Source organism: Rhinoraja longicauda, chromosome 28 (assembly GCF_053455715.1).
Source record: "Rhinoraja longicauda isolate Sanriku21f chromosome 28, sRhiLon1.1, whole genome shotgun sequence".
NCBI lineage: Eukaryota > Metazoa > Chordata > Chondrichthyes > Rajiformes > Arhynchobatidae > Rhinoraja > Rhinoraja longicauda.
In genome coordinates this window covers 5730838-5758676 of record NC_135980.1, presented here as the reverse complement: position 1 = coordinate 5758676, position 27839 = coordinate 5730838, and the positions used below count along the sequence as shown (strand labels likewise).

Genomic DNA, 27839 nt, shown 5'->3' with positions numbered 1-27839 from the left:
TCTAAATGCATCTAAGAGAACCTAGCAAACCTGGGGACAGCAGGCGACAGCGCCTGCAATAAGCAAACGATACCTGGTGACAAGCCAGTTGTCACCGAGAAATTTCACTCTGGATGATTTCTCAGCGACGCGCTGAGATCCACTACGATTCTTGGAAGACTCCTCACGATCATGCCCACGACACCCGGCGAACTGTCGGCGACAGCCTAGTCACCGGCAGTCGCCTTAAAATCGCCTAAAGTTGTTTCAGGCCCTTCACTATACTCCAAAACACTCACCCTGTGAAACATCCCAAAAGTAAGTGACTGAGGGTATTATCATCATATCATATCATATCATATATCTACAGCCGGAAACAGGCCTTTTCGGCCCACCAAGTCCGTGCCGCCCAGCGATCCCCGCACATTAACACTACCCTACACCCACTAGGGACAATTTTTACATTTACCCAGCCAATTAACCTACACACCTGTACGTCTTTGGAGTGTGGGAGGAAACCGAAGATCTCGGAGAAAACCCACGCAGGTCACGGGGAGAACGTACAAACTCCTTACAGTGCAGCACCCGTAGTCAGGATCGAACCTGAGTCTCCGGCGCTGCATTCGCTGTAAAGCAGCAACTCTACCGCTGCGCTACCGTGCCGTATTGAGACAGAAGAAGCAATACAACCTTTCGGATAGCTGGAGCGCTAGAATAAGCTTTAATAACATTTTGCAGGATTAACTTTTATTTTCCTTTAAATATTTTGCTTTAAATATCTTCCCCTTCCAATTTCTAAAGACATAAGGCTGGAGGTAGTAGAGTACCACAGTATCAGACAACTGAATCATCCTACCACAACCAGAGAGCAGTGCCGGCTGTCGCCTAAAAAATCACCTAAGTCGGACAGGCCCTTGAGTGTTTCATCGGTAAACATGGGAACAACCTCTTGGTTTGAAGAAGTATCCCGTCCCAAAACGTTACATCCTTTTTCTCCAGAGATGCTGCCTGATGCCGCTGAGTTACTCCAGCACTTTGTGTCTATCTCTTGGTTTCATCATTCCACATATAGTAATAGAATGAATGAACGGTTAATCTTTTCTTGTAGTTGTGTTTAAAGAAGAAACGTTGGCCAGACACCAGGAGAACTCATTGTTATTTTAAAAACAGTTACATGAGGTTTAGCAGTCTTCTAAACGGGCAAAGATGAAGCTCAGCTCACTGAATTACTCCAAAGGGCAGGACTCCCCCATCATACTATCAAGAGCAGAGCACTTTGTTTTATGAATGCCCCCTGCCAATGGTTTGGGTATTAGCACCTTCATAAGTTCATAAGTCATAGGAGCAGAATTAGGCAATTCAGCCTATCAAATCTACTCAGTCATTCAATCATGGCTGATCTATCTTTCCTTCTCAACCCCATTCTCCTGCTTCTCCCCATAACCCTTGACACCCAAGCATCGGTCAATCTCCGCCTGAAAAATACCCAAAGCCTTGGCCTTCACACAAGTTGTGGCAATGAACTCAACTGATTCACCCTCTGACAAAATAAATTCCTCCTCATCTCCTTTCTAAAGGTCCGTCATTTTATTCCACCGCTACGACCTTCTACCACTATTGGGCACAAAGCCGCCCAGCAAAGTTACTATGATGACTACCTCTAACTATCTTGTGATCTCTATCGCCAAGAAGGATCAAAACAGGAATGACATGAGAACATCATCGCCAGTTGTCCATCACTTGTCCATCAGTTATCCTGACTTGGAAATACATTACCATTCATTCATCCTTCGCGAGGGAGTACAGTAGTATACGGGTCAGAGTACAGGAAGACCTGCCGTTCTTAGGTAACTGGGATGTGGTTATAAAATGAGGCCTTGAAGCTTCACAATCATCCCAAAGGCATTTTGGTAGAGGGGTAAAGTTTAAAGGAGATGCGTGGGGCAAATTTTCTAGATAATGGGTACCGACCTCCAAGATGGTGCCCAAGCCAGGCGACTCTTTGTGTGCTGATCACAGAAGTGGATCTGCAATCGCGCATCCCTCCACTATTTTAAATTTCTACTCCAGCAGCATTTCTTACTTTAACTATGCTAGCTGTACTTGTGGCTGTTCCTGTGGATGGCTCAAATGTAATCATAAGCTGTCCTTTTGCTGACTGGTTAGCAAGCAACAAAAGCTTTTCACAGTACCTCGGTGCACGTGACTAAACTAAACTAAATTGGAAAGCGTTGTCAGGGATGGTTGTGGAGGCAGATATGAATGGGGCGTTTAAGAGGCTTTTAGATATGCAGAGAATGAAAGAATGTGGATCATGTGCGGAGACGGAGGGGACTAGTTTATCTTGGCATTTTGTACGGCATGGTCATTGTGGGCCAAAGGGCCTGTTCCTGCCCTGCACTGTTTTATTATAATGTTTATTATTTTTTTATAAAAGTCTGCCTTTTGGTTCATATGTTCAGTTACATTTCAACTGTTTTGCTCAAACTTTAAGTTAATGCACCGATTAAAAAATCATGGAGGAAGGAGGAAGTGAGGACAAAGATTTCCTTAACTTTGAAAGAAGGAAAAAAACTACAGATGCTGGAAATCTGAAACAAAACCAGAAAATGCTGGTAAAGCTCAAGTAGGTGAAGCAAAGGGGAGCAAAAGAATGGATTTTGACCTAAACCATTAACTCTTTCTTAACTATCATCATTTTTGTTTTACTATTAAGTTACATGTGCAATAATTTACAAGCTGCTGGTCTAAATGTTGCCTTTTTGGTAGAATATCTTTGCTTAAATTTAGTTACTTCACCATCAAGCCATACAGGACAGACATTGTGGGCTGAAGGGCCTGTTCTATATTCTAGATATTCTCAATTGTGCCATTTTCCCTCATGAATTCTCTCTTATTTACCAGTACGGTCTGTTAAAAAACCCACCACTTCTGAGCCGTGAACAAGAGACAATAAAGATTGGAAGGAGAGGGAAATATTTTGTTTAGAGCTTAAGTCTCATGTATGTACAACACTCCCCCCTCCCCTCATCCCTGCCAAATCTTCCATGAAGATAAAATAACTAACAGCTTGAAAGGTTAACAGATCTCTTTTTGTTCTCACTTTAATTTGAGACAGTGCTGAAGTATTTCTTTCATTAATACTCATACCAGGAAATTGGTAGGTCCTGTCAAACATTAAGGAATTGATTTATTTTGAATAACACAACAAACAAAAAAAAATTAGGATCTCATTCATTTGGTTTCCTGTTATTTTTTTAAATAATTCTTAAGATGATGAAAACAGGTTTGGGGTAATGGAACAAACATTGCCCAGAGCTATTGTGAAGGACGTCCCAAGCTGAGAACGGAGAGGAGAGCACAAGGCTTAGCAAAGGTCAATTGAGAGACACAAGATTTATAGTAAGTGGTAGGACTTTGGGGAATGTTGTTGAACAGAGAGATCTTAGGGTTGCAGGTGCTTAGTTCCAGGGAGGTGGTAACGCAGTGTATAGGAAGGTACTGCAGATAAACACAAAATGCCGGAGTAACTCAGCTCTGTGAGTCTGAAGAAGGGTCTCGACCCGAAACGTCACCCATTCCTTCTCTCCTGAGATGCTGCCTGACCTGCTGAGTTACTCCAGCATTTTGTGAATAAATACCTTCGGAGTAACTCAGATGGTCAGGCAGCATCATTGGAGAAAAGGAGTAGGTGATTTTTCGTGTCAGAACGCTGGGAACTGAAAGTAGAGGTGTGTGTGTGGGGGGGGGGGGAATAGATTGGAGGTGAGAAAAGGCCAGAACAAATCGGGTCCGGCAACAGATGACCTGAGGAAGAATGGAGCCCATAATGGCCCATTGTTGCCTGGGGAAGGTATGATAACAAGAGGGGTACGAGGATGTGGCCGGTGGAACAGGTAGAACTGACTAGGGAGAGGGGAGCGGAGGGAATGCAGGAGTTACTTGAAATTAGAGAAACCAATGTTCACATCATTGGGTTGTAAGCTGCCCATGGTGGTGACGTAGGTTTAGTTTAGGAAAATAACTGTAGATGCTGGTACAAATCGAAGGTATTTATTCACAAAATGCTGGATCTCAGGAGAGAAGGAATGGGTGACGTTTCGGGTCGAAACCCTTCTTCAGACTCCAGGTTTAGTTTAGAGATTCAGGTTTAAACTTCAGGTTTAGTTTAGAGATACAGCACGGAAACAGGCCCTTCAGCCCACCGCCTTCATGCTGACCATCGATCACCCATTTATATCAGTTCTACGTTAACCCACTTTTGCATCTACTCCCAACACACAAGGGGCAATTTATAGAGGCCATTTAATCTACAAACCCGCACGTCTTTGGGATGTGTGAGGAAACCAGAGTACCTTAAGGAAACCCTTGCGGCCAAGGGAAAATGTGCAAACTCCATACAGACAGCACCGGAGGTCAGGATCAAACCCGGGTCTGTGGCGCTCTGAGGCAGCTGCACTACTGTGCTGAAGCAGACAGGATGATGATAAAGTGTTTGACACACTTGCCCTCAACAGTCACGGTATTGAGTACTAGAGTTACATCTATACAAGATGTCAGTAGGGCCCCATTTGGAGTGTCCTATACAGTTGTGGCCACCCAGCTATAGGAAGGATGTCATTAAACTGGAAAAGGTGCAGATAGGATTTATGAGGATATTACCAAGTTTGGGGGATCCGAGCTTTCAGGAAAGATCAGGGGATGCAAGGAACTGCAGATGTTGGTTTAGAAAAAAAGACACAAAGTGCTGGAATAACTCAGTGCACCAAACAGCATCTCTGAAGAACATAAATAGGTCACGTTTCAGGTCAGGGCCCTTCTTTACACTGATTGTGGTGGTGGGGAGAGAAAGCTGGAAGAGAGGTAGCACGGTAGCGGCACGGTAGCGCAGCGGTAGAGTTGCTGCTTTACAGCGAATGCAGCGCCGGAGACTCAGGTTCGATCCTGACTACGGGTGCTGTACTGTAAGGAGTTTGTACGTTCTCCCCGTGACCTGCGTGGGTTTTCTCCGAGATCTTCGGTTTCCTCCCACACTCCAAAGACATACAGGTATGTAGGTTAATTGGCTGGGTAAATGTTTTAAAAATTTTTTTTTTTTTAAATAAAAAAATTGTCCCTAGTGGGTGTAGGATAGTGTTAATGTACGGGGATCGCTGGGCGGCACGGACTTGGTGGGCCGAAAAGGCCTGTTTCCGGCTGTATATATATGATATGATATGATAGAAGTGATGGCAGGACAAAGCCTGGCAAGTGATAGATGGATACGGGTGAGGAGGGAGATTATTGGCAAATGGTTGGACAAAGACCAGAGATAAAAAGACATAAAGTGTGAGATAAGGAAATAAAGATGGAAGAGGAGCGGGTTGTATCACTTGGCTCTATCACTTACATTCCTGTCAATGAATATTAAAATTCATAGCTAAATGCCTTCTGATATTCTATCTTTCGAATTCAGCATGCTTCCTGGATAACTCTTTGTCGATTTATTTCTAGACGAAATGGATAACGGATCACAGCCTCTGATTTGAGTCTCTTGGGATGTTTTAATACTTCAGAGGTGGAAGTAAATACAAGTTGTGTAGGAAGGAACTGCAGATGCTGGTTTACACCGAAGATAGACACAAAATGCTGGAGTAACTCAGCGGGCCAGGCAGTATCTCTAGGGAGAAGGAATGGATGAATTTTTGGGTCGAGACCCTTCTTCAGACTGAGAGTCAGGGGAGACATAGGGTTATGGAAGGGTAAGATGTGAAAACACAGATCAAAGGGGACGATGATCAAGGAAATGTAGAATGGTACATTGTTAGCTGATGGGAAGGTGACAATGAAGCGTTCAATCAGTAATATTGAATCAGGAGGACAATCGGAGAACTAGGATGGGGGAGGAATGGCGAGAGAGGGAAAGGAAAGGTTACTCGAAGTTAGAGAAATCAAGATCCATACCGCTGAGTTGTAAGCTGACCAAGCAAAATGTGAGGTGTTGTTCCTCCAATTTGCGTTGGGCCTCATTCTGAGTGGAGGAGGCCCAGGACAGAAATGTCAGTATGGGAATGAGAGTGGGAGTTAAAGTGTTTAGTAAATACAAGTTGTTATTGCTGCCTAGTTGTGTTCCTTAATGGAGTAAGCCTCCCATGGAATGGGGAAAGAATGAAATTTCCAATCCTTTTCCATTGTTATCTCATTCCCTAAGAATAAGCATAGAACATAAGAATATAGAATCTAGAACGGTATAGCACAGGAATGGGCCCTTCAGCCCACAATGTTTGTGCCAAATATGATGCCAAGTTATGAGGCCAAGTTATAAGCCAATATCATCTGCCTGTACATGATCCATATCCCTCTGTTCCCTCCATTTCCATGTGTCTAACTAAAAACTTCTTAACCGCCACTATCGTATCTGTCCCCATAACTTTCCCTGACAATGTTTGGAGGTCTTCACCACTCTCTATATTAAAAAAACTTGCCCTGCATATCTCAATTAAACTTTTACCCCTCTTAGAGGGGGAAACTAGTAGTAACTACTTCATATTCCAGATGCATACAGCATTCTGAGTAGCTATTCATTGCTAGCTGTTTAGAAAACATTTGGATAAGCAGGTTGTGATAAGCAGTGCCCATCTAAATCCACTGCTAATTAAATTGGGATCATGTACAAAATTGCATTAAATGTCTCGGCCAAAACCACACACACAACATTAGATGTATAATTGAATTTTCTTGCTCATTGGGCTGAAGCTTGATGCAATACAGTATTAATCATGCATTGAACTCCGTAAACTTAATTCATTTGAACGTATGAGGAACATTGACATGATAACACAAATTGGGTGCAACCTGCTTTATTTTTGTGACAACTTCTTTAGACGTTTGAAAGATGAGTGATAAGATCATTGTTGTGGGGGTACACTGTTAGATGCTTGATCTCCTCGTCAGGGGTGAGTTAACCAAATCCATCAGGGTTAGTGAGCATAAGTATCACTGTGGGCCTTCAATGGACCATTGACAATTTGTTGGCCAAGATTGGCTATTATGCAGGGACCTTCCATAGAAATTCTTATGCAGACATCTCTAGCCAATAGTGCTGAATTCAGTTGAGATGGTTTCTGCAGCTAGCGCCTACTTTGTAAGATCAGATCAAACATGACAGTTGGACAGGTACATGGATAGGACAGGTTTAGAGGGATACTAGGCCACCATTGGGCCCAAACCTCTCCTGCATTGGTGCAGCACCCTCTGCTCCCCCCTCTCCCACCCCTCCCCCTCCCTCCCCTCCCCCTCCCTCCCCTCCCCCTCCCCCCCTCCCTCCACCCCCTTCCCCTCCCCCCCACTCCATCCCCTTCAACCCCCCCTTATCCTCCCCCCCTCCCTCCCTCCCCCCTCCCTCCCCAGGAGATAGATTTAAACTTTAAAATGTGAATAACAAAAAATATAACACCGATTTCAATGAAACTTCTTCCATTCGCACCAAAGGGACAACGGTGAGTAAGGTGGGCCTAAAAATGTCGCGCTATCGTTTACCGTTTTGGCTGCAGTTCAGGAACAAACAAACAAACAAACGAGGGTTTTCAGTATATAGATGGGCCAAACGGAGGCAAGTGGGATTAGTGTAGATGGGACATGTTGGTCGATGTGGGCAAGTTGGGCCGAAGGGCCTGTTTCCACACTGTATGGCTCTATGACTCTATCTATGACTCTATTAGACTGTTTGAATGAGAGCATGGAGAGTGATTGGTCCATGTATTCCAGTGAGAGATCCTGCCATCAATAGTCAATAGTCAATAGTCGTTTATTTGTCACATACACATAAATGTGTAGTGAAATGAAACATTACCCGCAGTTAAACAATAAGACCAATAAGAATAATCAATAAAAATGCAATAACACATACAATCACAACTAACACCAAACAAAAAGAAACATCCATCACAGTGAGTCTCCTCCAGTCCCTCCTCACTGTGATGGAAGGCCAAAAATGTCTTTTTCTCTTCCCTGCCGTCTTCTCCCGCGGTCAGGCTGTTGGATTTGCCACGTCGGGGCGGTCGGGGCTCCCGATATTGAAGCCGGGCGGTGAAAGGTCAACGGCCTATTTCAGGCCGCGCCGGACGGTGAAAGGTCCGCGGCGGGCCGACCCAAGCCCCGCGATTCGGGGCGGGCGAACACGCTGCCTCTGCCGCTGCCGGAGCTCCCGATGTCGGCCCCCATCCAGGGGCCTGCGGGCTTCCGACGTCCACGCGGCCCGCGCCGGAGCCTCCGGAGACGAGTCGCAGCCGCTCCCGTAGCATCCGCAGGCAGCCAGCGCCGCAGGTGGTGAGTCCGCGCCGCGGGCTCTGCGAACCAGAGCCCCAGGTGGTCCCAGGTGAATGGCTGATGGTAGGCCGCAGCGGGAACGGAGACACGACACAGAAACAAAGGTCGCGTCTCCGTTCTGGAGAGAGAATTTTACAGTTCCCGTTCCCTCCCACCCCCCCCCCAAACATAAACATACAAACACTACACCATATTAAAACTACAATTCAGACAAAAACAACAAAAAACACAAAAGACAGACGGACTGCAGGCAAGCCGCAGCTGCGACGGCAGTGCTGGCTCCTCAATATTTGCCATATTTGAATTGCTAACTTTTGGCAAGGAAGGAAATTAGATGATGCTCCAGATATGCTACAACTTTGACCCTTCATAATAGTGTCCTAACTGATTGCACATTTATTTTCATGCACTGGGACTACTCAGCAGTATTTTCTGCTGACTATCCTTGTAGTTCCTATGAGCATAGAATTAAATGGGAATTAGTTTGGGAAAATTGGAGGATGGAAGGTCAGTTGACGAGATTTAGATTGGAATATTGAAGACCACCCATGCTACTTCTGAAATTTCTATTCATGGATGTCTGAAAGTTTCCCCCCTTGATTCTCAAGATAACAGAGGGGGGCGTAACGGTTCCTGTTGTTGAGATGAACACGGAGGCACAATCATTTAAGGAACAGTGTTGAAAGAGTGCAGTTAAGTATTTGTTAGGATTTGGTGATAGGATCATCCAGTGGTCAACAGAACTTTCATAATGAAATAATTATTATTGTAAAGAGTATAAAACAATGTTGATGAGTATGTATTGGAATATCCAATTTTAAGCAGAGACATTTGCTCTACCCATGCTTTAAGGTGGAACCTTTCCTCTGCCTATTGAACTGAGTTTAACTTGAATGTTTTAAAGAGTAGTATGACCTGATTTGATAGCATGTAAAACAAAGCTTTTCATTGTAAGATACATGTAACAATAATAAACCGAAACCTAAGCAAGAATGTCTGTAAGGTTTTATTCTTGAGTAATTGATATCCGTTGACATTTTATTCAAGGCACCATGAAGAGGTTTATTCTTTGCATGATTAGAGTTAGAGGCAGGGGATATAACTGGACATAAATTAGGGGCGGCACAGTGGTGCAGCAGTAGAGTTGCCCAGAGACCCGGGTTCGATCGTGATTGCGGGTGCTGCCTGATCGGAGTTTGTGAGTTTTCCCTGTGACCGCACGGGCACCGGTTTCCTCCCACATTCCAAAGACGTGCAGGTTTGTAGGTTAATTGACTTCTGTAAATTGTCCCTAGAGTGTCGGATAGAACGAGTGTGCGGGGATCACTGGTCGGCATGGACTCAGTGGGCTGAACGGCCTGTTTCCACGCAGTATTTCTAAACTAAACTAAACTAAACTAAAACAGAATTATGTTTAGGTTTAGTGTTAGCTTTATTATTGCCACGTGTACAGCGAACAGCTTTGTTTTGCATGCTGCCCAAGCAGATCAGATAGTACTATAATTCATAATTATAGTCATCATTCAGTCCCCGTTTCAACATTTTACATTCCATTCTTATTGCTCACATCTCAATGTTAAATTCTTTGTGAGTACTTGAAGTGATACTGTTTTTGGTAAATCGCCTTGTTATGAACTGACTCACTCCCCGGCATAGAAAACTGAACAGCTGACGCCTGGCAGCGAAATATGTGCCACACTCACTACTTATGTCCTGACCTTTATTTCAACAGGGACATTCCCATGTGATAAAGGAATTGGAGGCTTATAAAATCACGACCCTAGAAAGAATTCATACGGATGCAATTAAAAGTTTATGGAACGACTTAGGAGTAAAGGTCTGCTATGAACGTCGCCGAGAGTACCAATTGCTCGACTCCACAAATTAGTAAGCTTTTATTCCTTCTTTTAACTATATTCTTCTCCTTTCAAAGGTTCCATTCTATTGCTGCGCAGTTAGAATTAGTGGCCTCCTCTGTCTTTGTACCTTTTTACTGCCTGATTGTGTTGTATGAATTCCTGAGTCCCATAACTCAGAGCCTCACAGCCCTGCTGTTCCCTAGATTCCCTCTGATTTGCCTTGTGAAATGTTTCATATTATGTGGTTTCCATGATAACCTGATGATTCCTGTAAAGTCCGTACGTGAATCTAATTTAAATATTGCGGTATGTTTTTCTTTGCTGCCAACAAACTCTTAAGATGTAAAAAGGGTGCTAGTCAAGTTAGTAATGGCAACTTGCTCCAATATTATCCACCTCTTGTATAGGCAATCAATTCTTTCAAATCAAATTAATTCCCTTGCATCGATTTGTTCAATATCAATTTTTTCAAAATCAATTTTTTCAAAATCAAATTTCAATCAAAAATAAATTCAAAATCAAATTTCAATCAAAAATAAATTCAAAATCAAATCATTTTTTTCAAAATCAATTTTTTCAAATCCATTTTTTTCAAATACATTTTTTTAAATCGATTCTTTAAAATCAAATCAATTATTTCAAATCAATCAATTCCACCCTTATTTAGGCAATCAATTCTCCAGCAAGAAACCGCTTGTGGTTGTGGCTTCATTAACACAGTGATGCAATTTGGAGCCTGGTGGAGCATCACCAGCAGGAGAAGTAGCCATTGATCACTTGCCCTTTACCAGAACATGCCCATGAAATATCACTCATCCTGCACACCCGACCTCACTGTTAGCAGTGTTACCAAAGGCTCCATAAGCTGCAATTAAATATTAAGAGAAGTGGACAATAGACAATAGCCCATTCGGCCCTTCGAGCCAGCACCACTATTCAATGTGATCATGGCTGATCATTCTCAATCAGTACCGCGTTCCTGCCTTCTCCCCATACCCCCTGACTCCGCTATCTTTAAGAGCTCTATCTAGCTCTCTCTTGAAAGCATTCAGAGAACTGGCCTCCACTGCCTTCTGAGGCAGAGAATTCCACAGATTCACAACTCTCTGACTGAAAAGGTTTTTCCTCGTCTCCGTTCCAAATGGCCTACCCCTTATTCTTAAACTGACCCCTGGTTCTGGACTCCCCCAACATTGGGAACATGTTGCCTGCCTCTAACGTGTCCAACCCCTTAATAATCTTATACGTTTCGATAAGATCCCCTCTCATCCTTCTAAATTCCAGTGTATACAAGCCTAGTCGCCCCAGTCTTTCAACATATGACAGTCCCGCCATTCCGGGAATTAACCTAGTAAACCTACGCTGCACGCCCTCAATAGCAAGAATATCCTTCCTCAAATTTGGAGACCAAAACTGCACACAGTACTCCAGGTGCGGTCTCACTTGGGCCCTGTACAACTGCAGAAGGACCTCTTTGCTCCTATACTCATCTCCTCTTGTTATGAAGGCCAACATTCCATTGGATCTTTGTGAGATTGTTCTTTTTGAAGATTTTTAAGTTTTCAAGGTTTCCTCACGATAACTTCTTTGGTGTTTGGTAGGCTCTTTGTATTTCTCCATCCATTCATCGGATCCGTTAAACCCACCATTTTAAGCCATGGCTGTGGACCTGTGCCTCCCCTGATTGTTAAGCTGCTTATTAACACTGTGATGCAGTGGTTCGGAGCTCCAGTGTTCAACTGGGTTTGATTCTGACCTAGGAAATTTGTCTGTGTGGAGTTTGCTCATTCTCCGGAGCCATTTAATCCACGGACATGCTTTGTGGGATGTGGGAGGAAATCGGAGCACTGGGAATGACATAGCTGGTCTGAGAGGGAATGTGAAAGTTCCACACAGACTACAGAGGCTGCAGCCATGATGGAACGGGAGCCCCTGGAGCTGGCTGGCAGCAGCACTAACTGGTAGACCATTGTATTCACAGCCCATTGGAGCAGAACATTCACAACCCCCAGGGAGAAGAAATCCCTCTTTATCTCAGCCTTACATGGGCGACTACACCTCCCCTAACCTCAACTACTGCATTAGTGCACCCAGTGTGGCCTCCTGTACGTCAGCAAGACCAAGCATAGACCAGGCGACCATTTCCCAGAACATAGTGCGGCACAGTGGCACAGCGGTAGAGTTGCTGCCTTACAACACCAGAGACCTTGGTTCTATCCTGACTATGGGAGCTGTCCGTATGGAGTTTGTACGTTCTGACTGTGACCAGAGAGTTTCCTCTGGAAATCCGGTTTCCGCACATATTCCAAAGACGCGCTGGATTGTAGGTTTGTAATTCGCTTTTGTAAATTGTCCTTAGTGTGTAGGATAGAACTAATGAACGGGTGATTGTTGGTCGGCACGGACTCGGTGGGTCGATGGGTTTGTTTCCATGCTGCATCGCTACATTAAGTTAAACTAAATTAGCATTGGTCTGCCAAGGCATGCTGGATCTCCCGATTGCCAACCATTTTAACTTCCATTACTATTCCCACACTGACTTTTCTGTCCTGGGCCTTCTCCATTGCCAAGGTGAGGGCACATGCAAGCTGGTGGAATAGCACTTCACAACCTGTTGGTATAGTTTATAACCCAGCAGTAAGAAATTGAATTCTCCATTTAGCTAACCAACCACCAACTCATCCCCCCCCCCCCACCTCTTTTAACCACCCCCTGCGTTCCACCAAGATACGCACCCATTTCACCCACTATTCTGCCCTCCATTCCCCATCACTCCATCCCCTTGCACCTTCATCCCCTCCTCCGGCTTCACAAAACATGCCCCCTCTCTTTATCTCATAGGTTTTTGTCTCCTTCTCATCTTTGGCCTTTGTCCACCCAATCTACCGATCAACAAGGGTCCTGACCTGAAATGTCCCCAATCCATGTTCTGCAGAGATGCTGCCTGACCCACTGAGTTACTCCAGCAGTTTTTTGTCATGTTTCCAGTATCTGGAGTTCCTTGTGTCAACCGTTTGATTCTTGGTCTCTGGCACTTAAAGCTGTATTGGCCATTAGTTGAATTCACCACTTGAAGTGAGATCCAAATGCAAACCTTTAGGCCTTTGATGCCAGTGGAACTGAATGCAAAGAGTTAGGTACACCGATGACCACTATTCTTGCATTTGTTTAGCTCAGGCAAACAGATTTTAAATCTGAGCCAGTTGACATAGTATAGATCACTTGAACCTATCTTTATTTTTGTAATTTATTTCATTGAACAAGAACACCTCTTCATGTTTGTTCATGCCAAAGACGGCTGTGGAGACCAAGTCTTTGGGTATTTTTAAGGTGGAGATTGACAGATTCTTGATCAGTAAGGGCGTCAAGGGTTATGGGGAGAAGGCGGGAGATTTGGGTTGCGAGGGAAAGATAGATCAGCCATGATTGAATGGTGGAGTAGACTCGATGGGTCAAATGGCCTAATTCTGCTCCTATGACTTATGAACTTATGAACATGTCAAATACTAGATGGCATAGCATTAAGGTGAGAGGGATAAAGTTTAAAGGAGATGTCCGGGCAAGTTTTAGATACAGAGATTATAAGCCCTTAAGATATAGGTGCAAAATTAGGCCATTCAGCCCATCGATTCTGCATCACCATTTGATCATGGCTGATCTATTTGTCGATGGGGAATGGAGGGCAGAATAGTGGGAGAAATGGTTGCTATTTGTCCCTCTCAACCTCATTCTCCTGCCTTCTCATAACCTGTGATGCCCTTACTATTGAAGATCCTGTCAATCTCTGCTTTAAAAATACCCAATGACTGGGCCTCCACTAATGTCTGTGGCAATGAATTTCACAGATTCACCATCCTCTGGCTAAAGAAATTCCTCCTCATCTCCATTCTAAAGGTTATGCCCTTTTAGTCTGAGACTCGGCCCTCTCGTTCTTGACTCTACCATTACTGGAAACATCCTCTCCACATCCACTCTATCTAGAAGGTGGTGAGTGTTTGGAACGTGTTGCTAAGGGTGGTGGTTGAAGCAGATACGTTAGTGGCATTTAAAAGACATTTAGATAGGAGGGATTTAGGATACGTGCAGGTAGGTGTGATGGTCTTGGCACAGGTATTGTGGGCCAAAGAGCCTGTTCGATGTCCTATGTGCAATATTAGTTATTCACCCTTTGAACCCTGCTCCTGCCCTAACTCAGGCTAATCTGTTGATTTCTCTTTCAGTTACCTCAGTGACATTGATCGCATTGCAGCCAGCGATTACATACCGACCGATCAGGACGTGCTGCGGGTCCGAGTACCAACAACTGGCATTAACGAGTATTCATTTAATATGTATAAAGTATGCTTGAGGTATTCAGACATCCTTTTATGGGGGATAGGAACAAACGTCTTCAGTAGCTGTAAATGCGCTAGATAGGAGCAAACGATACACAACCTGCGAGGCAAAAGGCAGAGTTAATATGTCATAGCGGCAGCCGTAGAGTTGCTGCCTTACAGCACCTGAGACCCGGGTTCAATCCTATATACAGAGTTTGTACGTTTTCGCCGTAACCCCGTGAGTTTTCCCCAGGCGCTCCAGCTTCCTCCCACACTCAATAGACAATAGACAATAGACAATAGGTGCAGGAGTAGGCCATTCAGCCCTTCGAGCCAGCACCGCCATTCAATGCGATCATGGCTGATCACTCTCAATCAGTACCCCGTTCCTGCCTTCTCCCCATACCCCCTCACTCCGCTATCCTTAAGAGCTCTATCCAGCTCTCTCTTGAAAGCATCCAACAAACTGGCCTCCACTGCCTTCTGAGGCAGAGAATTCCACACCTTCACCACTCTCTGACTGAAAAAGTTCTTCCTCATCTCCGTTCTAAATGGCCTACCCCTTATTCTTAAACTGTGGCCCCTTGTTCTGGACTCCCCCAACATTGGGAACATGTTTCCTGCCTCTAATGTGTCCAATCCCCTAATTATCTTATATGTTTCAATAAGATCCCCCCTCATCCTTCTAAATTCCAGTGTATACAAGCCCAATCGCTCCAGCCTTTCAACATACGACAGTCCCGCCATTCCGGGAATTAACCTAGTGAACCTACGCTGCACGCCCTCCATAGCAAGAATATCCTTCCTCAAATTTGGAGACCAAAACTGCACACTCCAAAGACATACAGGTCTGTAGGTTAATTGGCTTCAGTAAAGATTGTACAATTGTCCCTGGTGTGTGCAGGGTAGTGCTGATGTACTGGGATCACTGATCGGTGTGGACTCAGTGGGTCGAAGGACCTGATTCAGCGCTGTATCTCTAAACTAAACGTAGCAAAACTAAAGCAGATGAGGGCTAAATGCTCCATTTCTGTTCATAAAAGTGTTAACATACATTAAGAATAATACTGATTTGAATGCAAACAGTAGTTAGCAAATGAAGCTACCCTCTCTGCCTCATCAGCGTAGGTTTCAGGGTTTCTACCAGGCAGTGCATAACCTGCATTATATCACATAAATCATTCCCAAATATTCATATAATGCAGGTTATGCACTGCCTGGTAGAAACCCTGAAACCTGATCTGACCAAACTGAATTTCAGTGGAAATATATTGTTATTTTTCACACAAAAAAAGTTCAATGAATTTGATAACCAACATTGCATTTTATGCATAGATACAAAATGCTGAAGCAACTCAGCGGGTCAGGCACCGACTGGTCAGGAGATCCAATAGGCCTTGGTGGACCGAGCTGTACATTGGCGAGACCAAGCGGAGAGTCGGCAACCGTTTCGCTGAACAATTGCCCCCCATTTTACCTCCCATTTCCATTCCCATACTGACCTTTCTGTCCTGGGCCTCCCCCATCGTCAGAGTGCGGCCACACATAAATTGGAGGAACAGCACCTCATATTTTGCTTGGGTAGCTTACAACCCAGTGGTATGAACATTGAATTCTCTAGCTTTAGGTGACATAAAATCACTTCCCTCCCCCTTTCCTCCCTGCTCCCCTTCCTCCATTAAAAATCAGTTATTCAGTTGCACAGTTCACATCCCTCTTGGGATCTTCCAACCCAAGCCATCAATCGGCCTCTCAGAACCACCCTGTCTAACGTCATCTGATTTGTCCTTGTCTTTTCTTGCTTCCAGTTCCTCTTCCCTATAATCAGTTCGAAGAAGGGTCCCAATCGAAAACATCACCTATCCATTTTCTCCAGAGATGCTGCCTGACTCACAGAGTTACTCCAGCACTTTGTGTTAATCTTTGGTATAAAAACTAGCTTCTCCAGATCATTTTTTCGTTATATTTTATGCATTCAATGGATTCACTTTTAACCCTGTTGTTTATGCTGATATTTTGAATGCAAGTTGTTATCCAGTTATGTTTATTGTCACATGTACTGAGTGAGGTACATTGAAAAGCTTTACCTTAGTGCATGTGACAATAAACTAAACCGGTTATTATATTATTATATTATATGATAATAAACTAAACAAATTATTATTTATCTGTGTTCATTTGTTATTTATGGAGACCCATGTTCTTCAAGGTTTCTAAGTCCTTGTCTCATTCTCAGAATAGTCGATGTTGGAGGACAGAAGTCTGAAAGACGAAAGTGGATCCACTGCTTTGAGAATGTCATGTCCGTTATATTCCTGGCCTCTCTCAGTGAATATGACCAGGTTCTGGAAGAGAGTGAGAATGAGGTGAGTTTGGTGCAAATCCTTTTGCATTGGGAGTTCCTTGTGTCTGTATGCCCGGTATCAGGATTGAACTTAGAAACATAGAAAACAGGTGCAGGGGGAGGCCATTTGGCCCTTCGAGCCAGCACCACCATTCATTGTGATCATGGCTGATCATCCACAATCGGTAACCTGTGCCTGCCTTCTCCCCTATCCCTTGATTCCACTAGCCTCTAGAGCTTGTGGGGAAATATCTGGGTAATGTTATAAATCCATGTTCCTGATGGAAATCGCATCGCCTGGTGCTGCATATTGGATATTTGAAATCATTTGCTGCTCCATTTTCTGATGTTCAGTTTTAATGGTAAGTCATGGTCAAGGGTCACGAGCCAAGTGCGTTTATTTATCATAGGTACTGACAGTGGATCAATAAAGTTCTCACTTGCAGCAGTATAACAGGGCTGAAAACATACCACGCATGGATAATGAATAATAACCAAAAAAATCAATAAATTAGTAACCAAAATACTCATGCAAAGCATAACCTGAAGTCCTCAGGGAGTATGGAAGAAGCTGCTGGAGGAGGTAGTTGAGGCAGGTACTATCGCAACGTTTAAGAAACATTTAGACAGGTCCATGGACAGGATAGGTTTAGAGGGATATGGGGTAAATGCAGGCAGGTGGCACGAGTGTCGATGGGGCATGCTGGTTGGTGTGGGCAAGTTGGGCAAAAGGGCCTGTTTCCACATTGTATGACTCTATGATACCAATGTGGCTTGAAAATGTATTATAATTGTTTAATGACTGACCTCCCTACTGAACAGCACTGAGGCATGTACGAACCTTCAACACATGAATTGAAGTGGTTCAAATGCAACAATTGTTCAACCTCTGCTACTCCACAGCCAAGGTCACTAATCTCAATCGTTGACCTGCACTGTGCACCTGGCCAAGCTCCAAGTCATTGTCAACTCATTCACTGAGTCGGGTAAAAGAATAGGTCTTACACTAATCACCTGCAGACAAAGATCCTTTACTAACCTGCCCAGGCCACATAACAAAGTCCCTAACACTGCTTCTGCCCAGAGTACATTTTCAGTGGTTAACGTTTGAAAGATGATGGTGTTCAACGGGTACTGCGGACTTGGTGCACAAGTCACTGAAAGTTAACATGCAGGTAGGGCAAGGATTTAGGAAGACAAATTAGGAGGACAAACAGTACATTGTGCAAGAGTTTAGTTTAGTTTATAGACGACAATGACCACGACAATGCCGAGTCAGGTCGAGATTACACCGTCTTCGGAAACATCGCGAAATTCCCACGCTGTCAATGCTTCTCTGGCATCCTGATTTTCGCTGAAATCAGTGACAAGTCGGTAAATATTTGAGAGTTTTGACCTATAACTCCTTGTATGGGTTACTTAAAAACCAAGCTTCACTGTAACAAGGCATAAACTGGATTTACTTCCAGTTTACTAATAGCTGTATTAAATTTTTTTTTTTTTAAAGTGGTTAAGTGGATTTTTGTGAAAGTGTGTGGGCATTCTTTGAAAATGAACGGGAGATGCATATCTGGTTTCTGGGTTGCATATCTGGGTTGGGAGCCCACTTTAAATGTAACGGCTGATGGCCATAAACATTGCGAAAATCCTCACGCTTACCTGACCGTCAAACTGTCGCCTTCAATCTACCTGTCAAATGTCCTGACGGTAAATAAATTGGTTAAACACAAGCAATTTATGGTAATTTGAAATTACTTTACTTATTTGAATATTATGTGCTTCTAAATGCATCTAAGAGAACCTAGCAAACCTGGGGACAGCAGGCGACAGCGCCCACAATAAGCAACGATACCTGGCGACAAGCCAGCTGTCGCCGAGAAATTTCACTCTGGATGATTTCTCAGCGACGCGCCGAGATCCACTACGATTTTTGGAAGACTCCTCACGATCATGTCTGCGACATCCCGGGGAACTGTCGGCGACAGCCTAGTCACCGGCAGTCGCCTTAAAATCGCCTAAAGTGGGACAGGCCCTTTACGTAATAGGTGACTGATGTAAACTTGCTCTTGCGTAAGCAATCCTTGAAGCCCTCTGCTTTATTCCCGAGTTGCGCTTCTCGGCAGCAGTGCACGACTGCGCTTGCGACAGTTTCCACAATCCAGTCAGCTGTTGTCATGGATGCTGCTCCGTGGTCTCCACGTCGGAGCTCCCCCCGTGGTGTCTACATTGGAGCTCCCTTATGGTCCCCACGTCAGAGCTTCCACATGGCCTCCACGTCGAATTGTAAATTTACGCATGTACAGCATTATTTCTGTTTCCAACATACGTACCGTCTGACCGATCCAAGGGTCCACGGCACGCAACCCTTACATGAGTTGGGCAGCGTCCGCTCTGGCCAGATTTTAACGGTAGATGCACACGACAAAGTGGAGCCAGCAACCCATAAGTACCATGTTTGGGCCCGGTTTGAATTCTCAGCGAGCGGGAAATTTTTCACAAATTACTGTATACGGTGGGTCATATTCCGAGAGTTCCCAAGTGCGGGTTCAATGAAAGATCTTTAAAATACCGTAGATGCAAAAAAAATCTGACACAAAAGCAGAAAATGCAGGAGGCACACGGTGGGTGTCTGTGAAAAGAGAAGCAGAGTCACTGTCAATGATCTGAACATTAATATTATTTCTCTTGCCATGGATGCTGCCTGGCCTGTTGAGTATTTCCAGCATTTTCTGTTGTTATGGCACTCTGTGAAGGGAGAGAGAGCAGTAGAGATCAAGGGAGAGAACTCAAAAGCTTGGAGAATAGGGCAGTAAAAAAACAGGTCAACATGGAGTAATGTTGGTGAGGCTGCATTTGGAGTATTGTATTCAGTTTTGGTCGCCCAGCTAAAGGAAAGATGTGGTTAAGCTGGAAAGAGTGCAGGGAAGATTTACCAGGATGTTGCCAGGACTTGAGGCCCTGAGCTACAGGGAGAAGTTGGGCAGGCTAGGAGCGCAGGAGAATGAGGTGTATAAGATCATGAGGGGAATAGATAAGATAGATGCACAGTCTTTTACCTAATATGGGGAATCAAGAACCTGGGGGAATAGGTTTCAGCCGAGAGGGGAAAGATTTAATAGGAACCTGAGGTAATCACAAAATGCTGGAGTAACTCAGCAGGTCAGGCAGCATCTCGTGAGAGAAGGAATGGGTGACGTTTCGGGTCGAGACCCTTCTTCAGTCTGAACTATCCCATCTGAAGAAGGATCTCGACCTGAAACGTCACCCATTCCTTCTCTCCCGACATGCTGCCTGACCTGCTGAATTACTCCAGCATTTTGTGAATAAATACCTTCGATTTGTACCAGCATCTGCAGTTATTTTCTTATACTAATAGGAACCTGAGGATCAATTGTTTTACACGACGGGTGGTGGGCACATGGAACAAACTGCCAGAGGCAGGTACTATAACACAATTTAAAAGGCTTGCGGACAGGTACATGGATAAGAAAGGTTCAGAGGAATATGGGCCCAATGCAGGCAGGGGGTACAAGTGTAGATGGGGTATCTTGGACGGCATGGGAAAGTTGGGCCGAAGGGTCTATTTCCATGCTGTCTGACTCTATGACAGTAACTAGTTTTGGGCCAAACGTGGGCAAATGAGGCTAGCTTAGACGGGGCATCTTGATCGGCATGGATGGGTTGAGACGAAGGACCTGTATCTGTAGATGTATGACTCTATGACTCTAACAGAAATTTATCATCATGAGGAAGTGAAACCTAGTAATGACTTGAAATCAATAGAACAGTTCAAGGAGCCAAAATATTTTGGCAGGATAAGTTCAACTAACCATTTTAAATGTATATAACAATTCATAATATACAAGGGTTAATTCCAAAGTTCCTGTGGATGTAAAGTACAGATGATAGAGGGTCCAGTTTTCTGACAATCTGAATACTTTGCTATGTTAAATCACTGTGTTAAATCAGGTTTAAATATAACAAACGTATATGTTTATTCTCAGGATAAGTCAGAGCACAATATTTATAATCCTTAAATCTGAAAGAATCTTTTCTTTTGCAGAATCGAATGAGGGAGAGCCTCGCTCTGTTTCACTTTATTTTGAAGTCCAAGTATTTTCAAACTTCATCAATAATTCTTTTCTTGAATAAAATGGATATTTTGAAGGAGAAGATTCCAACTTCACATTTAGCAGAGTACTTTCATGAATTTAAAGGTAAATAGAAAACATAGTTCTTTCCCTTTTGTCAGGCACCTCTCACTGTTATTTTTATTGCTCCGTTACTAAAATAAGAGTAAATTAGTAGGCAAGAGGGCGACACAGAGTTGCTGTCTTACTGCGATCGAGACTGGGGTTCAATACTGGCTACGGGCGCTGTCTATACAGAGTTTGTACGTTCTCCCTGTGATCGCGTGGGTTCGTCCCCGTATACTGCAGTTTCCTCCCCCATTCCAAAGACGTGCAGGTCTGTAGGTTCATTGGCTTCTGTAAATTGCCCCTCGTGTGTAGGACTGTGCTAGTATATGGCGTGATCTTTGGTCGGTGCAGAGTCGGTGGGCTGAAGGTCCTGTTTCCAAGCTGTATCGCCAAACTCTAACTTCTAATCTTAGGACAATTTTCTCTTAAACATGACAGTTGCCACAAGGCAATGCCTTCCAGATCACTTCAAGTCATTACAAAAGAAATGTAAACCCCCCCCCCCCCCCCCAACCCCAGTTGTATATTCAGCACATTTGCACTCCTCAGCCTCCTGAACATCTTCAAATGTACCTGGCCATATGTTCAACTTCCAAAGCTTGGAAGTTGCAGACTTCCCTCTATTTCTGTCACCGTCTCCTCCTGCTCCTCCAAGGTGCACTCTTTATCTCCATTTGATTATCTTCCAGAGCATCTCCCATCATGGCTTCCTGATCACCACAAATCATAGTTTGATTTATCGCACATCCCATGAGAAATGTTGTGGAAAGTTTCGTTAATTAGTTAGAAGTGAGACAGTGAAACAGGATCTGAAGATCAGTCAGCAGCCTTAAACATTAAGAGCTAGGGTAACTCAACGGGCCAGGCAGCATCTCTGGAGAAAAGGAATAGGCATCGCCACCTATTGCAGTCTGAAGAAAGGTCTTGATCCGAAAAGTCACTTCTTACTTTTCTCCAGCGATGCTGCCTGACCCGCTGAGATACTCCAGCTTTTTGTGTCTATCTTCGTTGTCAACCAGCATCTGCAGTTCCGACACATACAGCCTTAAATATTAACTCTGTTTTCCTCTTAATGGAAGGCATCCGACTAGCTGAGCATTTCCATTTTTTAAATTTTTGAATTTCCTGAATTCTCAGTATGTGGCGTTTTGTATAAATGCTTGTTCATGCTCTAATGACCTTAAATTGGTAAATTATTTTCTCACTTTCAGAGTACAATATCAACTCAATTTCTCTGGCTAACATCATCTAACTCAATAATAAAGATCAGTGCACAAGCATATACCGATCAGCCAAAACATTATGACCACTGACAGGTGAAGTGAATAACATTGATTATCTTGTTACAATGGCATCTGTCTAGGGGTGGGATATATTAGGCAGCAAGTGAACAGTCAGTTCTTGAAGTTGATGTGTTGGATGCAGGAGAAATGGGCAGGAGTAAAGATCTGACAAGGGCCAAATTGTTATGGCCAGATGACAGCGTCTGAAATGGCAAGGCTTGTGGGGTGCTCCCGGTCAGCAGTGGTGAGTACCTACCGACAGTGGTCCGAGGAGGGACAAACCACAAACAGGGTGTTGGGCGCCCAAGGCTCATCGATGTGTGAGGGCAACAAAGGCTACCCCGTCTGGGTCGAAGGTCTACTGTGGCACAAGTCACAGAAAACTTTAATGGTGGTCACGGGAGAAATGTGTCACAATCCATAGTGCATCGCACCCTGCTGCGTATGGGGCTGCACACGGAGGACCAACAGCATATTAGGCAGGTGGTCATAATGTTTTGGCTCATCAGGTCATAATGTTTTGGCTGATCGGTGTATATCGAATAGTTTACAAACAAACAGGCATATTGAATTCTCCAATGTTAAGTAACATCACTCCTTCCCCTCTCTCTTTCCTGTGCCTTGCCATTGTGCACCCATTGCTCCCCACCACTGTCCCATCCACCTATGTCCAGCGTTTTGGCTTTACATTTCACACCTCCACTTCTCTCCTTATCCGACACCCATTTGTCCTTTGTTCCTTGTTTCCCCTCCCCACAGCGTTTCCCCCAAGCCAAGCCATCCCTTGTTCTCTGGAGTAACTCAGCGCGTCAGGCAGCATCTCTGGAGAAAAGGAACACTGAGAGTCAGGGAGGGGGACACTGGAGTTTTGGAAGATACAGAACGAAGCAGAGACTCAGGAAAGGCAGAGCCCACAATGATCCACTCTCAGTCTGATGAACGGTCTCGACCCGAAACGTCACCTGTTCCTTTTCTCCAGAGATGCTGCCTGACCCGCTGAGTTACTCCAGTATTCTGCATCTGTCTTTGATATAAACCAGCATCTGCAGTTCCTTCTTACACATTCCATGTACATATCGGGATTAAACTGGCTAACTAGAACAGCACACACTAGCACAATGGGATAACTGTCCTCCCGTGTGCTTCATGTTGTGTGATTTTCCACTAAACAGGACAACCAGGTCTTTACTCCCACATACTTGCTTGTTTGAGTCATTTTTGAAACTCGGTTGAATGAATTTATTTGCTTTCAGGGTCGAAAAGAAATGTAGAGGCTGCAATGGGATTCATCCTGGAGATGTACCAGAGGCAGAATGAGCAAAAGAGAGCGATCTATCACCACTTCACCTGCGCCACTGATACAGAAAACATCCACAGAGTGTTTATGGATGTGAGGGACTCGATCTTGTTGAAGGCCATAATTGACCTGGGCTTGATGTAGAAGGACTCAACAAAGGCCCAATAAACAGTGTATAGGAAGCGTTGTAGCCCTGGCAAAAGCATAGACTTTAATCTCCTCTGCACAAAGTAGACATAAAGTGGAAATATTCCAGTCCATCCTTCGAGATAATCTCATCCTTGACATGGAGTCCTTCAGCATCTCCTGTGTTGAAACAGGTTTTGGGAAAGCACAACTTCCATATTAATGTACCAATGAACAAACTAAAAGCTTTCAGGAGATCTTTTCTGGATGACATTTTGTGTGGCCCTGCACACTGGGAATTAGCAATGCATTAACCAAAATGAGGCTGGGAGTGACGGTGAAATGACGGCTAAAACTTTCTTTGTTGCTCAAGCTAATGTTCAACAAGATCAATCGTCTGATATTTTATTTCTAACCAGGTTTGGTTCATTGATACTCCAAGCGATAATCTGCATTGATATAGACTGTTCCCAGAATAAACTCTAAGGTAAAGTAGTATTCGATGTGGGATGTCATGATTCTGGCGTATAAAAATGAAGGGGAGCATTGTTTGACAGAAGAAGCAAACGGTACTTACTTCTGGTCCAGTACCAGGGGAAACAGTCTAAGAATAAAGGGGAGGCCATTTAAAACTGAGGTGAGAAGCAACTTTTTCACCCAGAGAGTTGTGAATTTGTGGAATTCTCTGCCACAGAAGGCAGTGGAGCCCAATTCACTGGATGAATTTAAAAGAGTTAGATAGAGCTCTAGGGGCTAGTGGAATCAAGGGATATGGGGAGAAGGCAGGCACAAGATACTGATTGTGGATGATCAGCCAAGATCACAATGAATGGTGGTGCTGGCTCGAAAGGCCAAATGGCCTCCCCCTGCACCTATTTTCTATGTTTCTATGTGATGCATCCACCATTTTAGTGTCTGAGGAACATTCCAGCCTTGGCCTTCAATTCTATCCCTCCAGTTCAGCGACAGCAAGGTGGTAAAGTAAAAGCGAATGGCCTGCTGCTCCTTGTGCATGCTGAGCATTTCTTTGTACACTGGCAAAGGTCCCCGACGATGTTCCTGGACCTATCCACATGAGACCCAAGGCTGGTCCATTTTCAATGCAAAGAAATGTGAGGTTTGATCTCTGGCGATTGGCTTCAAACCTCGATCGTAACAAAGTTTTGATTTGGTGGCACAACTCACCACATCCACCACCACCATGGGTGGCGGCGGCAAGGTGGCGCAGCAGTAAAGTTGCTGTCTTTCAGCGCTTTCAGCACCAGAAAAATGGGTTCAATCCCGACTACAGGTGCTGTCTGTACGGAGTTTGTACTCCCTGCGACCACATGGGTTTTCTCTGAGATCTTCGGTTTCCTCCCACACTCCAAAGAGGGACAGGTTTGTAGGTTAGTTGGCTTGGTATAAATGTAAATTGTCCCTGGTGTGTGTAGGATAGTGTTAATGTGCTGGGATCGCTGGTCGGTGCGGACACGGTGGGCAGAAGGGCCTGTTTCTGCGCTGTATCTCTAAACAAAACTAAACTAATATCCACCATTCTAGTGCGCCTTATAAGGTAAACTTGACTTTCTCGGACACGGAAGAGAATGACAATTTATAAAAGATGGAAATGTTCTCAGAGAATCCGATTTTAAATCTAACTAAATACTTTTTTTCTTCAGAAATATGACTAGTCCTTCGAAATTTGAAACTCAGATTGTGCACGGTATAAAATTAAGCAGAGATTCATTTTGATAGATTTGAAGAAAGCAATCAATGTAGTGCGCAAGATTTGCGCAATTTTGTGGGATAATTTATGTGCAAAGATTGTGTAATATCACCACTTGCTCTGGAACCTCGCACAGATAAAAGATCGCCGAGGAACTAACGTTGTTTCAGATTTGCAATGTGGCCCATTGGTATCCTGTAACTTTTACCGCTGCACTTTGCTGCTGTAAAATGTCAGGTGACCTCCCAGGGCATCCCAGTGCCTGGAACAGCAAGCCTGAGGGGAGAGTTAATTAAAGTAAACAAAGCTTTTGAGATCAGGGGAAGATAAATAACCTATTTCCTTTTGTAGAGAAGTGAGTAACAAGGGGGACGTGGGGTTAGATTGTTATTTCATCGTGGTACACCTCTGGAAATCATTGCATGAAAGGGTTGTGAGAGCAACAAATCCTATATTTAAAAAGTATCATGATGAGTACTTGAAGTATTGTAGGCTCTAGGGCCACAGGCCAAGAGCTTGTCAGAGGGATTGGCTGAGAATCCATCTTTGTTTAATTTAGAGATACAGAGCGGAATCAGGCCCTTCGGCCCACCGTGTACCCACCGTGTACACACCGTGTACCCACCGTGTACACACCGACCAGCAATCACTGGCATTGCACACCAGCACTATCCTACACACTTGGGTCAATTTACAATTTTTTACCGAAGCTAATTAACCTACAGACTTTTTAAGTGTGGGAGGAAAGGAGAACAGCTGGGGAAAACCCACACGGGTCACTGGGAGAACGTACAAACTCCGTACAGACAGCAACCGTAGTCAGGATCGAACCCGGATCTCTGGCGCTGTAAGGCAGCAACTCTACCCTCTCGCCCGACGTAGGCTGCAGGGCCACAGACCTGGAGCTTGGAAGAGGGAGTGGCTGAGAATCCATCTTTGGTTGGAGTGGACATGATGGATTCTTTCTGTGCAGTCGACCTCTGGGATTCCATGGTAGTCTGTACTGCATACACACCCACCTGAGTCAGGACCTGCGCCAAGGTAAATGTGGACCTTAGCTTCTGTTACTGGGCTTTAACAAGTTTGGTTGGTTACCTTTTACTTTGTATTCTCTTCATTTCATCACCTACATTCCACCCCTGTTGCTCAATCCCGAAGTTGTTGGATTCTTCTCAAGGTTTGGTGCCAAGACTGTCGACTGCCATTGTTTAGCTACATAGGTCAGCCATTGCAAACTATTTGACTGCATCAGCATCACATGCCTGCTCAATCTTGACATCCACTCAAATAGGTAACTTGGTAAATGCTGCAACCAACACCGAGGCTCAAAATGTCGGTAGCCAATTTTCAATGTTGCTCTTATGGATGGAAACCTTCCCATTTTCTAAAGACTGATGACTGCAGTACACTGTGGAGCACTTTCAATATGGAAAAACAAAGCTGAACTATTAACGTTACTATGTTAAAGACACTGTTTAAATGCAAGTTGTTGTTAACAATTGGGAGAAGATAATATAACAAAATTTATCATTTTGATTGTCAACTAAATATTAATGCCGGGGCTTATTCTTACATCTTGAATTACCTAGAAAAAACATTCCAGCACATTATTTTGTGAAAATGTACCTCATGTCTGCATTTCCTTGCAAGTTTTCAGACTTTCATAACTAATTTTAAAATATGCAGTCTCATAGGCAAAGGATTTATTGTGCTGTGTTACTTGGTCCTGATCAGCTGATACTCTTAATTGGCTGTTCACGGCAACCGGACAAGTTAATTTTAATTACATTTATACCTTCTACAGTAGAACGTTAAACAGATGACAGAATGCAGAGAAAATGTGCAGTTGGACTCTTTTATATCCTTAAGCATACTGTCAACATAACTATAAACTTTGACATATGCATTATGTTTGTATGGTGTGTTGTAAAGTCAGATATGTATATATTTTCTTCACTGGATCCCTGTATTAAAGTGTGTTTCTCTGTAACTTGGATGAATAACTGGATCTTTAAAAAATAATATCGCAGGTGAATCATAGGTCACGTCGCGAGACATGTATTGGAATGGTTAACACTCAGCTCCGAATCGAAAGGTTGTCGGTTCAAAGGGCAAGAGTTTAACAGAGCCGATACCCTCTGATGCAGAGCCAAGGGAGTGTTGCCATGGTTTCAGAGGGACTGCCTCTTGGATGAAGAATTAAAAGGAGGCCTTATCTTCTCCCATATGGTTATATGGGATCTGGCAGCACTGGTTTAATTTTAAATTTTACTTTCAGTATTAGAGTTATGGTACGGAAACAGGCCCTTCGGCCCACCGAGCCATTGCTGACCAACAATCACCTGTTCACACTAGTTCTGTGTTGTCTTGCTTTTTCATCCAGTCCCTGCACACTAGAGGCAATTTTACAGAAGTCAATTA

The 27839-nt window shown here is 44.0% G+C and overlaps 1 protein-coding gene across 3 annotated transcripts in view; it reads left to right on the top strand.

The window, feature by feature from the left end:
* LOC144607410 (guanine nucleotide-binding protein subunit alpha-14-like) overlaps positions 1–27274 on the top strand; it is a 145240-nt gene extending 117966 nt beyond the window's left edge. For all 3 annotated transcript variants that reach the window (XM_078424252.1, XM_078424253.1, XM_078424251.1), the window contains 5 exons: positions 10019–10173; positions 14366–14494; positions 16698–16827; positions 20869–21022; positions 23541–27274. In XM_078424252.1, coding sequence (XP_078280378.1) covers positions 10019–10173; positions 14366–14494; positions 16698–16827; positions 20869–21022; positions 23541–23728 — 756 coding nt within the window. In that variant the 3' untranslated portion in view covers positions 23729–27274. The remainder of the gene's footprint in view (positions 1–10018; positions 10174–14365; positions 14495–16697; positions 16828–20868; positions 21023–23540) is intronic.
* Positions 27275–27839: the final 565 nt, after the last annotated feature.